This window comes from Salmo trutta, unplaced genomic scaffold (genome assembly GCF_901001165.1).
Source record: "Salmo trutta unplaced genomic scaffold, fSalTru1.1, whole genome shotgun sequence".
Taxonomy (NCBI): domain Eukaryota; kingdom Metazoa; phylum Chordata; class Actinopteri; order Salmoniformes; family Salmonidae; genus Salmo; species Salmo trutta.
Window position 1 is genome coordinate 968583 of NW_021823073.1, and position 13454 is coordinate 982036.

The 13454-nt window shown below is 45.1% G+C and overlaps 2 protein-coding genes across 5 annotated transcripts in view; one reads left to right on the top strand and one right to left on the bottom strand.

Moving 5' to 3' along the window:
- The window catches only part of LOC115188712 (coiled-coil domain-containing protein 81), a 48654-nt gene extending 35325 nt beyond the window's left edge, over positions 1-13329 (bottom strand). For 2 of the 4 annotated variants that reach the window (XM_029747442.1, XM_029747438.1), the window contains exons 1-2: positions 7258-7746; positions 6964-7025 (exon numbers count right to left, since the gene is read on the bottom strand). In XM_029747442.1, the coding sequence (XP_029603302.1) occupies positions 6964-7025; positions 7258-7336 (141 nt within the window). In that variant the 5' untranslated portion in view covers positions 7337-7746. Of the gene's footprint in view, positions 1-6963; positions 7026-7257; positions 7748-13175 lie in introns of those variants that run through there. The other 2 variants (XM_029747441.1, XM_029747440.1) reach the window with 2 other exon arrangements.
- Positions 7759-10069, top strand: LOC115188714 (uncharacterized protein C17orf98-like). The gene is made up of 3 exons (XM_029747447.1): positions 7759-7942; positions 8148-8491; positions 9829-10069. The coding sequence occupies exons 2-3, from the start codon at positions 8164-8166 to the stop codon at positions 9984-9986; spliced, it is 486 nt and encodes a 161-aa protein (XP_029603307.1). The 5' UTR covers positions 7759-7942; positions 8148-8163; the 3' UTR covers positions 9987-10069.
- Positions 13330-13454: the final 125 nt, after the last annotated feature.

The following is a 13454-nucleotide window of genomic DNA, read 5'->3' on the forward strand; positions in this document are numbered from 1 at the left end:
CCTACCTGATCCCTACATGTAGCCTACCTGATCCCTACCTGTAGTCTACCTGATCCCTACCTGTAGTCTACTTGATCCCTACATGTAGCCTACCTAATCCCTACATGTAGCCTACCTGATCCCTACCTGTAGTCTACCTGATCCCTACCTATAGTCTACCTTATCCTACATGTAGCCTACCTTATCCCTACATGTAGTCTACCTGATCCCTACATGTAGCCTACCTGATCCCTACCTGTAGTCTAACTGATCCCTACATATAGCCTACCTGATCCCTACCTGTAGTCTACCTGATCCCTACATGTAGCCTACCTGATCCCGACATGTAGCCTACCTGATCCCTACCTGTAGTCTACCTGATCCGTACCTGTAGTCTACCTGATCCCTACCTGTAGTCTACCTGATCCTACCTGTAGGCTACCTGATACCTACATGTAGCCTACCTGATCCCTACCTGTAGTCTACCTGATCCCTACCTATAGTCTACCTTATCCTACATGTAGCCTACCTTATCCCTACATGTAGTCTACCTGATCCCTACATGTAGCCTACCTGATCCCTACCTGTAGTCTAACTGATCCCTACATATAGCCTACCTGATCCCTACCTGTAGTCTACCTGATCCCTACATGTAGCCTACCTGATCCCGACATGTAGCCTACCTGATCCCTACATGTAGTCTACCTGATCCATACCTGTAGTCTACCTGATCCCTACCTGTGGTCTACCTGATCCTACCTGTAGTCTACCTGATCCGTACCTGTAGTCTACCTGATCCCTACATGTAGCCTACCTGATCCCTACCTGTAGTCTACCTGATCCGTACCTGTAGTCTACCTGATCCCTACCTGTAGGCTACCTGATCCTACCTGCAGCCTACCTGATCCCTACCTGTAGTCTACCTGATCCCTACCTGTAGTCTACCTGATCCCTACCTGTAGTCTACCTGATCCCTACCTGTAGTCTACCTGATCCCTACCTGATCCCTACCTGATCCCTACCTGTAGTCTACCTGATTCCTACCTGTAGTCTACCTGATCCCTACCTGTAGACTCCCTGATCCCTACCTGTAGTCTACCTGATCCCTACCTGTAGCCTACCTGTACCCTACCTGTAGGCTACCTGATCCCTACTTGTAGTCTACCTGATCCTACCTGTAGTCTACCTGATCCCTACCTGTAGTCTACCTGATCCGTACCTGTAGTCTACCTGATCCCTCCCTGTAGTCTACCTGATCCTACCTGTAGTCTACCTGAGCCCTACCTGTAGTCTACCTGATCCTACCTGTAGTCTACCTGAGCCCTACCTGTAGTCTACCTGATCCCTACCTGTAGCCTACCTGATCCCTACCTGTAGTCTACCTGATCCCTACCTGTAGTCTACCTGATCCCTACCTGATCCTACCTGTAGCCTACCTGATCCTACATGTAGCCTACCTGATCCCTACCTGTAGTCTACCTGATCCGTACCTGTAGCCTATCTGAACCCTACCTGTAGTCTACCTGATCCTACCTGTAGGCTACCTGATCCCTACCTGTAGTCTACCTGATCCCTACCTGTAGTCTACCTGATCCTACCTGTAGTCTACCTGATCCCTACCTGTAGTCTACCTGATCCCTACCTGAACCATACCTGATTCCTACCTGTAGACTCCCTGATCCCCGCCTGTAGTCTACCTGATCCCTACCTGTAGTCTACCTGATCCCTACCTGTAGTCTACCTGATCCCTACCTGTAGTCTACCTGATCCCTACCTGTAGCCTACCTGAACCCTACCTGTAGGCTACCTGATCCCTACTTGTAGTCTACCTGATCCTACCTGTAGTCTACCTGATCCCTACCTGTAGTCTACCTGATCCGTACCTGTAGTCTACCTGATCCCTCCCTGTAGTCTACCTGATCCTACCTGTAGTCTACCTGAGCCCTACCTGTAGTCTACCTGATCCTACCTGTAGTCTACAGGAGCCCTACCTGTAGTCTACCTGATCCCTACCTGTAGTCTACCTGATCTCTACCTGTAGTCTACCTGATCCCTACCTGTAGTCTACCTGATCCCTACCTGTAGTCTACCTGATCCTACCTGTAGCCTACCTGATCCTACATGTAGACTACCTGATCCCTACCTGTAGCCTACCTGATCCGTACCTGTAGCCTATCTGAACCCTACCTGTAGTCTACCTGATCCTACCTGTAGGCTACCTGATCCCTACCTGTAGTCTACCTGATCCCTACCTGTAGTCTACCTGATCCTACCTGTAGTCTACCTGATCCCTACCTGTAGTCTACCCGATCCCTACCTGTAGTCTACCTGATCCCTACCTGTAGCCTACCTTATCCTACCTGTAGGCTACCTGATCCCTACCTGTAGTCTACCTGATCCCTACCTGTAGTCTACCTGATCCCTACCTGTAGTGTACCTGATCCCTACCTGTAGCCTACCTGAACCCTACCTGTAGTCTACCTGATCCCTACCTGCAGTCTACTTGATCCCTACCTGTAGTCTACCTGATCCCTGCCTGAACCATACCTGATTCCTACCTGTAGACTCCCTGATCCCCGCCTGTAGTCTACCTGATCCCTACCTGTAGTCTACCTGATCCCTACCTGTTGTCTACCTGATCCCTACCTGTAGCCTACCTGATCCCTACCTGTAGTCTACCTGATCCCTACCTGCAGTCTACTTGATCCCTACCTGTAGTCTACCTGATCCCTACCTGAACCATACCTGATTCCTACCTGTAGACTCCCTGATCCCCGCCTGTAGTCTACCTGATTCCTACCTGTAGATTCCCTGATCCCTGCCTGTAGTCTACCTGATCCCTACCTGCCTCTGGAATAAACAACCATGCATTTCCATCTCTCACTCTATCAAGCTTGCTTGTCCATCTTCCTCAGTTAAAATTAGATATTTTTACTGATCTATCTTGCTGGCAAAACGTCATTAAACATAGCTAAGTTATTTAGCTATAGTGTGGATGTTATTAAATATAATAATCACACAGATAATCCACCTGCGTAGGTAACATACCACCAGGGAAATGTTGCAATCAATATTCTCGGAGCCACCTTGTTGATACAAAATGCTTCAATATTCTCAGGATGTTTCCCTTCCATGGCGATGAAAGGAAATGCAAAAATGAACTGTGCGCACACATGAGGATCATCTCTGAATGAAGCACGTGAGACAATGACACTGTCATGGTACACTGTCATGGTACACTGTCATGGTACACTGTCATGGTACACTGTCATGGTACACTGTAGGCCTACGAGCCGTTCGACAAGGGTGGCTTCATACAGCCTATAGCAGGGGAGTCTGCAGCCTTTTTCATGTGGAGTGCCAATTTACAATTCATCCTACCATTTCTAAAGATCTGCATACCAGTTATGATTTTCATATACGCATTGTAGGATACCTAACTGTGCCCAAAACATTTCTAACTGCCCACAAATTAAATAATTATATACAGTGCATTCAGAAAGTATTCAGACACCTTGACTTATTCCGCATTATGTTACGTTACAGCCTTATTCTAAAATTACACAAAATACCCCATAATGACAAAGCAAAAACAGGTTTAAAAAATAAAACTGAAATATTTCATTTACATAAGTATTCAGACCCTTTGCTCAGTACTTTGTTGAAGCACCTTTAGCAGTGATTACAGCCTTGAGCCTTCCTGGGTATGACACTACATGCTTGGTCCACCGGTATTTGGGGAGTTTCTCCCATTCTGCTCTGCAGATCCTCTAAAGCGCCTTCAGGTTGGATGGGGAGCGTCGCTGGACAGCTATTTTTAGGTCTCTCCAGAGATGTTTCGATCGGGTTCAAGTCCGGGCTCTGGCTGGGCCACTCAAGGACATTCAGACACTTGTACCGAAGCCACTCCTGCATTCTCTTGGCTGTGTGCTTAGGGTCGTTGTCCTGTTGGAAGGTGACTCTTCGCCCCAGTCTGAGGTCCTGAGCGCTCTGGAGCAGGTTTTCATCAAGGTTCTTTCTGCACTTTGCTCCTTTCATCTTTCCCTCGATCCTGACTAGTCTCCCAGTCCCTGCTGCTGAAAAACATCTCTACAACATGATGCTGCCACCACCATGCTTCCCTGTAGGGATGGTGCCAGGCATTCAGGATAAAGAGTTCAATCTTGGTTTCATCAGACCAGAGAATCTTGTTTCTCATGGTCTGAGTATTCCTTTAGGTTCCTTTTGGCAAACTCTAAGTGGGCTGTCATGTGCCTTTTACTGAGGAGCGGCTTTTGTCTGGCCACTCTACCATAAAGGCCAGATTGGTGGAGTGCTGCAGAGATGGTTGTCCTTCTGGGAGGTTCTCCCATCTCCACAGAGGAACTCTGGAGCTCTGTCAGAGTGACCATCGGGTTCTTGGTCACCTCCCTGACCAAGACCCTTCTCCCCCAATTGCTCAGTTTGGCCGGGCGACCAGTGATCTTGGGGACCTTCAATGCTGCAGAAATGTTTTGGTACCCTTCCCCAGATCTGTGTCTCAACACAATCCTGTCTCGGAGCTCTACGGACAATTCCTTCAACCTCAGGGCTTGGTTTTTGCTCTGACATGCACTGTCAACTGTGGAACCTTATATAGACAGGTGTGTGCCTTTCCAAATCATGTCCAATCAATTAAATTTACCACAGGTGGACACCAATCAAGTTGTAGAAACATCTTAAGGATGATCAATCGAAACAGGATGCACCTGAGCTCAATGTTGAGTCTTATAGCAAAGGATCTGAATACTTATGTAAGTAAGGTATTTCTGTTTTTTATTTGTAATTCATTTGTGAAAATATCAACATGAATTTTTTTTACATCCATTTTAGATTAAGGCTGTAATGTAACAAAATGTTGGAAAGGGAAGGGGTCTAAATGCTTTCCGAATGCCCTGTAGCTGACTACTAGACAGAGGCGCTGTCCATTCAGCACCACGTCACGGAGCTCCACTATGCCTGTACCGAGGAGCTGTCCATTCAGCACCACGTCACGGAGCTCCACTATGCCTGTACCGAGGCACTGTCCATTCAGCACCACGTCACGGAGCTCCACTATGCCTGTACCGAGGAGCTGTCCATTCAACACCACGTCACCGAGCTCCACTATGCCTGTACCGAGGCGCTGTCCATTCAGCACCACGTCACCGAGCTCCACTATGCCTGTACCGAGGCACTGTCCATTCAGCACCACGTCACAGAGCTCCACTATGCCTGTACTGAGGCACTGTCCATTCAGCACCACGTCACAGAGCTCCACTATGCCTGTACCGAGGCGCTGTCCATTCAGCACCACGTCACAGAGCTCCACTATGCCTGTACCGAGACGCTGTCCATTCAGCACCACATCACGGAGCTCCACTATGCCTGTACCGAGGAGCTGTCCATTCAGCACCACGTCACAGAGCTCCACTATGCCTGTACCGAGGAGCTGTCCATTCAGAACCACGTCACAGAGCTCCACTATGCCTGTACCGAGACGCTGTCCATTCAGCACCACGTCACAGAGCTCCACTATGCCTGTACCGAGGAGCTGTCCATTCAGCGGTGCTGAATCACGGGCGTGGCCTTAGTGCCCTTTAAAAATTAGATTTTCCCTTTGTATTTCATGATATTCGTCATTCTTTAGTCGAGTTTGTTTGTCTTCATGCGTCCTTGTCAATTAAAGGCCTAAGTAAGTCTGATGTAGGCTATGCCTTTTATTTCAATGCATGTGTAGGATTTATCTGGCATAATTTGCATTCGCAGTCAGCTGTTTTATGCATCGGTTACTCAAGCAATCAAAAGCCCTTTTTACATCAGTACATGTCACAAAGTGCTTATACAGACACCTAGCCTAAAACCCCAAAGAGCAAGCAATGCAGATGTAGAAGCACTGTGGCTAGGAAAAACTCCCTAGAAAGGCAGGAACCTAGGAAGAAACCTAGAGAGGAACCAGGCTCTGAGGGGTGGCCAGTCCTCTTCTGGCTGTGCCGGATGGAGATTATAAGAGTACATGGCCATTAAGGCCAGATTGTTTCACACTGATGTCAGCATTTAATGTCGGTCTTTGTCGTGACTTGATAGCATGTATTATGCATCTATTTCATGTTCACTGTATGTACCGTTCCACAAGTAAATGAGTCAATTTATGACGAGGTTGAGTAGTGGTTGACATTGTAGCCAGTGGTGTAAAGTAAAATACAACTTAAGTCATTTTTTGGGGTAGCTGTACTTTACTTTACTATTTATATTTTACTTTTACTCCACTGCATTCTCAAAGAAGATAATGTACTTTTTACTCAATACATTTTCCCTGACACCCAAAAGTACTCATTACATTTCGAATGCTTAGCAGGACAGGAAAATGGTCCAATTCACACAGTTACCAAGATAACAACCCTGGTCATCCCTACCTCCTCTGACCTGGTGGACTTACTGAACACACATGCTTGGTTTGTAAATTCTATCTGAGTGTTGGAGTTTGCCCCTGTCTGTCCGTGAGAAATAAAACCAGATAATGGTACCATCTGGTTTGCTTAATATAAGGAATGGATAATGATGTATACTTTTACTTTTGATACACAAGTTTATTTTTGCAATTACATTTACTTTTGATACTTAAGTATGTTTAAAAGCAAATAGTTTTAGACTTTTACTGGGTGACTTTCACTTTTACTTGAGTCACTTTCTATTAAGGTATCTTTACTTTTACTCAAGTATGACATGTGGGTACTTTTCCCCCACTGATTGTAGCCTACACACAGTTCCACACACCTTTAAACCTGATACTGCATGATAATTAATACCTGATGTCATTTTGTTTCATTTTGCTGTTCGTCAAATAGCATTTTCCAGTTTTTAAATTGTGTAGAAATGCAGTAAATAAGCTTCAAACTGCTAAAAACATCCTCTGCTATACACTCAGTTTAGCTGAACTGACTGACCACTAACTATGGCAATATCGACTTTCTAAAGTGCTCTCACCTTTTGCAAGGTCATCTGTCGCTCCACGAAAGATGACACGTTTGACCAAATGCTGTCAACGTCTGAAATAAAGGGGAACATTTTCAGAACAATTTTCAGAAAATAAAAATTGCTTATACAGCTAAATGTTTAAAAAATGTAGTATAAATCAAATGACATGCACACCTTGATTCTAAATTGTGCAAAGTTTGCAAACAAATGCGCATAGCCTAGGTGTTTTTAAGAAGCAGCAAGGTGGGCTATATATTTTCTACTGTACAATAAAATAGGCTAGAAAGTGTGTCCTGTCCTGACCGTTTTCTGAGAGCTGAGAGAGGGTTGGAAAGGACTTCCTCTCCGCCTCCGACACCACGGACAACAAGTCGGTCATCATGACAATTACAGCAAAATATCTTTTAAAAAAAGATAGAAAAGAAACCCAGAGTTGTTTCAGTTCAATCCTCCGCCTTCCAGATTCCCCCCCGCCGATAGCCCATTACAGTGCGTCTCCTCGGGTGATAAATCTCGATGGGAAATGCATCCGTGCGCGCAACTCCAACACTGACCTTGTTGCTACGAGCAACGTCACAATAGCCACTTGCACCCCCCGCAGCGACAGTCACTGGGGCCAAAGTTTAGCCCTGCAGATTAGAAACTCCGTTCATTTTAACTTTAGCATGTCTTCTAAAAGCAAATAGGCCTGTATAATGACTTTAAGGATCCCTTCCGAGTTGAATCCAGATAGCTCATGTCATGAAAATGGTCACTGTATTTCTGAGACCGATTTAATCAAGAATGGTAGATGAGCAATTGTGCATTTGCATCCATTTGTGAAGCAATTTTCACTGCCCCCCAGCTATATCTGTTGAAACGTAATAAAGCCTTACATTTGCGTCATTCAGCAGGCTTTTGAAGTAAAGTGTAAACCAGCACATTGGCAGGTGCACAACTGACCGGGTAGTGAGTGTTGATTTTACGTGCTTTCGCTGTGATTGTTCATGTAAGTGTTTTTGACTATTCATGTCCCTCCATACATTTTAGGAATTTGGGTCATAAGTATAATAACACACACTGCACAGTTAGGCCCGAATCTGACCAGCTTTTTAAATAGTTTTATTTTAGTAGACAAGTCTAATTTTAAAAGGCTCTGTGCCTAATTTGTATATATTGACTGTGGACTAATTTGATATATTTGGTCATTTCAGAGTTGAATTGCCTAAAATGAATCACTCCGGGCCTGAGAAGCGCGAGCAGAAGTTCGTGCTCGACTGCATCGCTGTCAGTTCGGTTGCGCTCGGGTATGAACACATGCGCCCCCGGCTCTGGTCGGTGCTCCCCCGGTACGACGCACGCAATGACCCCCACGCTGCGCGCTACACGACCACCCCGTCCGTGCAGAGGGTCCCGCAGAAGACCACCCCGTCGGTGCAGAGGGTCCCGCAGAAAACCACCCCGTCGGTGCAGAGGGTCCAGCAGAAGACCGAGAACAAGGAACTGAAGAGCGCCGCTGCCCAAAAGTCTCTAGACCTGAGGAACACTTCCGGAGCAGGTAGGCTATTCTATTGTATTCTAGGATATTATATTATATTATATAGGCTGTTCTATTCTATTCATTTTTTTTTTATTTGGATGAAATGGGATTCATAATATGTCCTGTTTGACATCAAATTAGTTCCACAGAATCAGAGAAATACGTTTACATTTACATTGTATATTTTGGTCATTTAGCAGACTCTTATCCAACACAGGTTGTGGCTTTTCTGGCCACCAGGGGGAAATAATCAATGCATGCCATTGCTTTGACCTATCGAATTAAGGAAGGGGGAGATAGGCCTATAGGCTATGTGAAGTGACAAACAGTTGGAGGAGACTGAAGAATAGGCTACAGTTATATTCTGAAGAAACTATTCTATACCCTGCAGAAATGCTCTTCTATTCTATTCAATAAATCAAGGTACTTTTAGTTAGCAGTAGTCCTACATGGGATTCATAATCTATACAGGTTTTACATCAGTAGGCCTACATGGGATTCATAATCTATACAGGTTTTACATCAGTAGACCTACATGGGATTCATAATCTATACAGGTTTTACATCAGTAGTCCTACATGGGATTCATAATCTATACAGGTTTTACATCAGTAGTCCTACATGGGATTCATAATCTATACAGGTTTTACATCAGTAGGCCTACATGGGATTCATAATCTATACAGGTTTTACATCAGTAGGCCTACATGGGATTCATAATCTATACAGGTTTTACATCAGTAGGCCTACATGGGATTCATAATCTATACAGGTTTTACATCAGTAGGCCTACATGGGATTCATAATCTATACAGGTTTTACATCAGTAGGCCTACATGGGATTCATAATCTTTACAGGTTTTACATCAGTAGGCCTACATGGGATTCATAATCTATACAGGTTTTACATCAGTAGGCCTACATGGGATTCATAATCTATACAGGTTTTACATCAGTAGGCCTACATGGGATTCATAATCTATACAGGTTTTACATCAGTAGGCCTACATGGGATTCATAATCTATACAGGTTTTACATCAGTAGACCTACATGGGATTCATAATCTTTACAGGTTTTACATCAGTAGATCTACATGGGATTCATAATCTATACAGGTTTTACATCAGTAGACCTACATGGGATTCATCATCTTTACAGGTTTTACATCAGTAGGCCTACATGGGATTCATAATCTATACAAGTTTTACATCAGTAGGCCTACATGGGATTCATAATCTATACAGGTTTTACATCAGTGGGACTACATGGGATTCATAATCTTTACAGGTTTTACATCATCATCATCATTGCTCAGAGTCACTGGTATAGGCTATCTTGTCTCTGCACCGGACAGGTCACTCCCGAGAGCAGGTGAGCAACCACAGTGGTCTCATGTCCGACATCAAGCCGCTGATAGGCTACAACGGGCGGTTTGGGTTTCGGCGCAACACGCCCAACCTCCGGCGGAACCCGTCCAGCTTCGGAGAGGTGACCACATTCCAACTCCATTGAGTCCAACGACTGAAAAGGCATCATCATCATCATTATGAAGTTCCAATGAGCAACAATAAATGCGTCCAGAGAATGCCATCCTATAACTTGATGAGTCATTATTTAGGCCTGTATATCTCAGCTTAACCCGAGGGTGATAATATAACAATAATAATATTGTGTTCACAGACTGCTATAGCCTACTTTCACAGACAATGGATTTCAGGTAGCACCATTGATGTACACTATATATACAAAAGTACGTGGACACCCCTTCAAGTGTAGTGGATTCGGCTATTTCAGCCATACCCATTGCTGACAGATGTATAAAATCGAGCACACAACCATGCAATCTCCATAGACAAACATTGGCAGTAGAATGGCTTTACTGAAGAGCTCAGTGACTTTCAACGTGGCACCGTCATAGGATGCCACCTTTCCAACAAGTCAGTTTGTCAAATTTCTATCCTGCTAGAGCTGCCCCGGTCAACTGTAAGTGCTGTTATTGTGAAGTGGAAACGTCTAGGAGCAACAACGGCTCAGCCGGGAAGTGGTAGGCCACACAAGCTCACAGAATGGGACCGCTGACCGCTGAAACACGTAAAGAACATCTGTCCTTGGTTACACCACTCACTACTGAGTTCCAAACTGCCTCTGGAAGCAACGTTAGCACAGTAACTGTTCGTCGGGAGATAATGAAATGGGTTTCCATGGTCAAGCAGCTGCACACAAGCCTAAGATCACCATGCGCAATGCCAAGTGTCGGCTGGAGTGGTGTAAAGTTTGCCGCCATTGGACTCTGGAGCAGTGGAAACACGTTCTCTGGACTGATGAATCAGGCTTCCCCATCTAGCAGTCCGACAGACAAATCTGGGTTTGGCTGTAAAGTTTAGTGGAAGAGGAATAATGGATGTGCTTCCATCTTTGTGGCAACAGATTGGGGCAGGCCCTTTCCTGTTTCAGCATGACAATGCCCCCATTCACAAAGCGAGGTCCATACAGTTTGGGGCAGGCCCTTTCCTGTTTCAGCATGACAATGCCCCCATTCACAAAGCGAGGTCCATACAGTTTGGGGAAGGCCCTTTCCTGTTTCAGCATGACAATGCCCCCATTCACAAAGCGAGGTCCATACAGTTTGGGGCAGGCCCTTTCCTGTTTCAGCATGACAATGCCCCCATTCACAAAGCGAGGTCCATACAGTTTGGGGCAGGCCCTTTCCTGTTTCAGCATGACAATGCCCCCATTCACAAAGCGAGGTCCATACAGTTTGGGGAAGGCCCTTTCCTGTTTCAGCATGACAATGCCGCCATTCACAAAGCGAGGTCCATACAGTTTGGGGAAGGCCCTTTCCTGTTTCAGCATGACAATGCCGCCATTCACAAAGCGAGGTCCATACAGTTTGGGGAAGGCCCTTTCCTGTTTCAGCATGACAATGCCGCCATTCACAAAGCGAGGTCCATACAGTTTGGGGAAGGCCCTTTCCTGTTTCAGCATGACAATGCCGCCATTCACAAAGCGAGGTCCATACAGTTTGGGGAAGGCCCTTTCCTGTTTCAGCATGACAATGCCCCCATTCACAAAGCGAGGTCCATACAGTTTGGGGAAGGCCCTTTCCTGTTTCAGCATGACAATGCCCCCATTCACAAAGCGAGGTCCATACAGTTTGGGGAAGGCCCTTTCCTGTTTCAGCATGACAATGCCCCCATTCACAAAGCGAGGTCCATACAGTTTGGGGAAGGCCCTTTCCTGTTTCAGCATGACAATGCCCCCATTCACAAAGCGAGGTCCATACAGTTTGGGGCAGGCCCTTTCCTGTTTCAGCATGACAATGCCGCCATTCACAAAGCGAGGTCCATACAGTTTAGGGCAGGCCCTTTCCTGTTTCAGCATGACAATGCCCCCATTCACAAAGCGAGGTCCATACAGTTTGGGGCAGGCCCTTTCCTGTTTCAGCATGACAATGCCGCCATTCACAAAGCGAGGTCCATACAGATTTTTTTTCTTCTCGAGATCGGTGTGGAAGAACTTGACTGGCCTGTACAGAGCCCTGACCTCAACCCCATTGACCACCTTTGGGATGAATTGGAATGCCGACTGCGAGCCAGTCCTAATCGCCCAACATCAGTGCCCGACCTCAGTAATGCTATTGTGGCTGAATGGAAGCAAGTCCCAGCAGCAGTGTCCAACATCTAGTGGAAAGCCTTCCCAGAAGAGTGGAGGCTGTTATAGCAGCAAAGGGGGGACCAACTCCATATGAATGCCAATGATTTTGGAATGACTTGTTGGACGAGCAGGTGTCCACATACTTTTGGTCATGTAGTGTATTAGTTTACTATCACTAACCAGGTTTCCATCCAAACTTTTTATGCGAGTTAAGTAGACTACATCAACAAAATTACAGACCTGATGGAAACAGATTTTTTGGTAAACTTTCCAAATGTCCACAAAACAAAAATGCTCTTTTTCTTTCAGTAAAATGAATTATGCGAGAAATGTTATGGAAACGCTTTTATGAGCAAATATTGATATAATAACCATCATATCAAAGTAAATGGTGTCAACTATGACTTGTGTTGTCCTCCCATTATGACGTAGTAGAGAAGGCATGGGGTTTATTAGGATACAGATGAAATAAGTTAGGATTTCACAGGGTCTGATTCAGTTTGGCTTCCGTTTGACAAATACAAATATTCTTACTTTTATCCACAACAATCTCATCATGTAGCCTACCCGCCCAGTCGGCCCAAGCTGTTGGCTAGAGCGCACGGGCCAAGACCAGAGTATGCACATACTGAATGCTATTTAACTCCAGTTTTTGTGACAAAACTATATGTTGAGTTGAAAATGGGATGGAAACACATTGAAATGTAGATTTTTATTAGATACATGAAAACGCACAGATTTTCATCCACAAGTCATGTTGGTGGAAACACCACTGGTGAGGTCATTTTCATTCAGTATCTCTAGTTTAAAAATGACGGGTTTTTTATGGGGATTTTCTTTATTAAGCCAATTAAAGGTAACTCGAGCCACGATGTAGCAGGGGATGTTAAGTCATAACAAATACACTTTTTTCAGCTGCCGATTATGATGATAATGTCCAAAACTGCACTGAAGTCTAACAAAACATGATGATCGATGCTTGACTGCTGTTTGACAAATAACAATACTATGTCTTAATTATTATCTCATGTAGACTCACTAGCCTACCTGCACAGCCTGCCCGCACTTTATCTGCAAACTGTTGACTAGAGCGCTTGAGCCAAGAACGGAGTAGGCACATTTGCTATTTTATGCAAGTTTTTGGAGAAACTATTGGTAGAGTTGAAAATGCGATGCAAACAGATTGAACTCTAGATTTTATTCGGAACCTTCAAATTTGAAGGAAAAACAACATTTTGTGTGCACTACGTCATCACATGCTGATTTGTATCCTAAACAAATCAGTTTAGCGGAAACACCACTGGTGGGGAAGTGCGCATATTTTCT

Excerpts from the sequence above, each read along its gene's own strand:
- LOC115188714 (XM_029747447.1), top strand. The coding sequence starts at position 8,164 with ATGAATCACTCCGGGCCTGAGAAGCGCGAGCAGAAGTTCGTGCTCGAC. Across the intron at positions 8,492-9,828 it reads GAGGAACACTTCCGGAGCAG|GTCACTCCCGAGAGCAGGTG; the intron begins GTAGGCTATTCT and ends TGCACCGGACAG.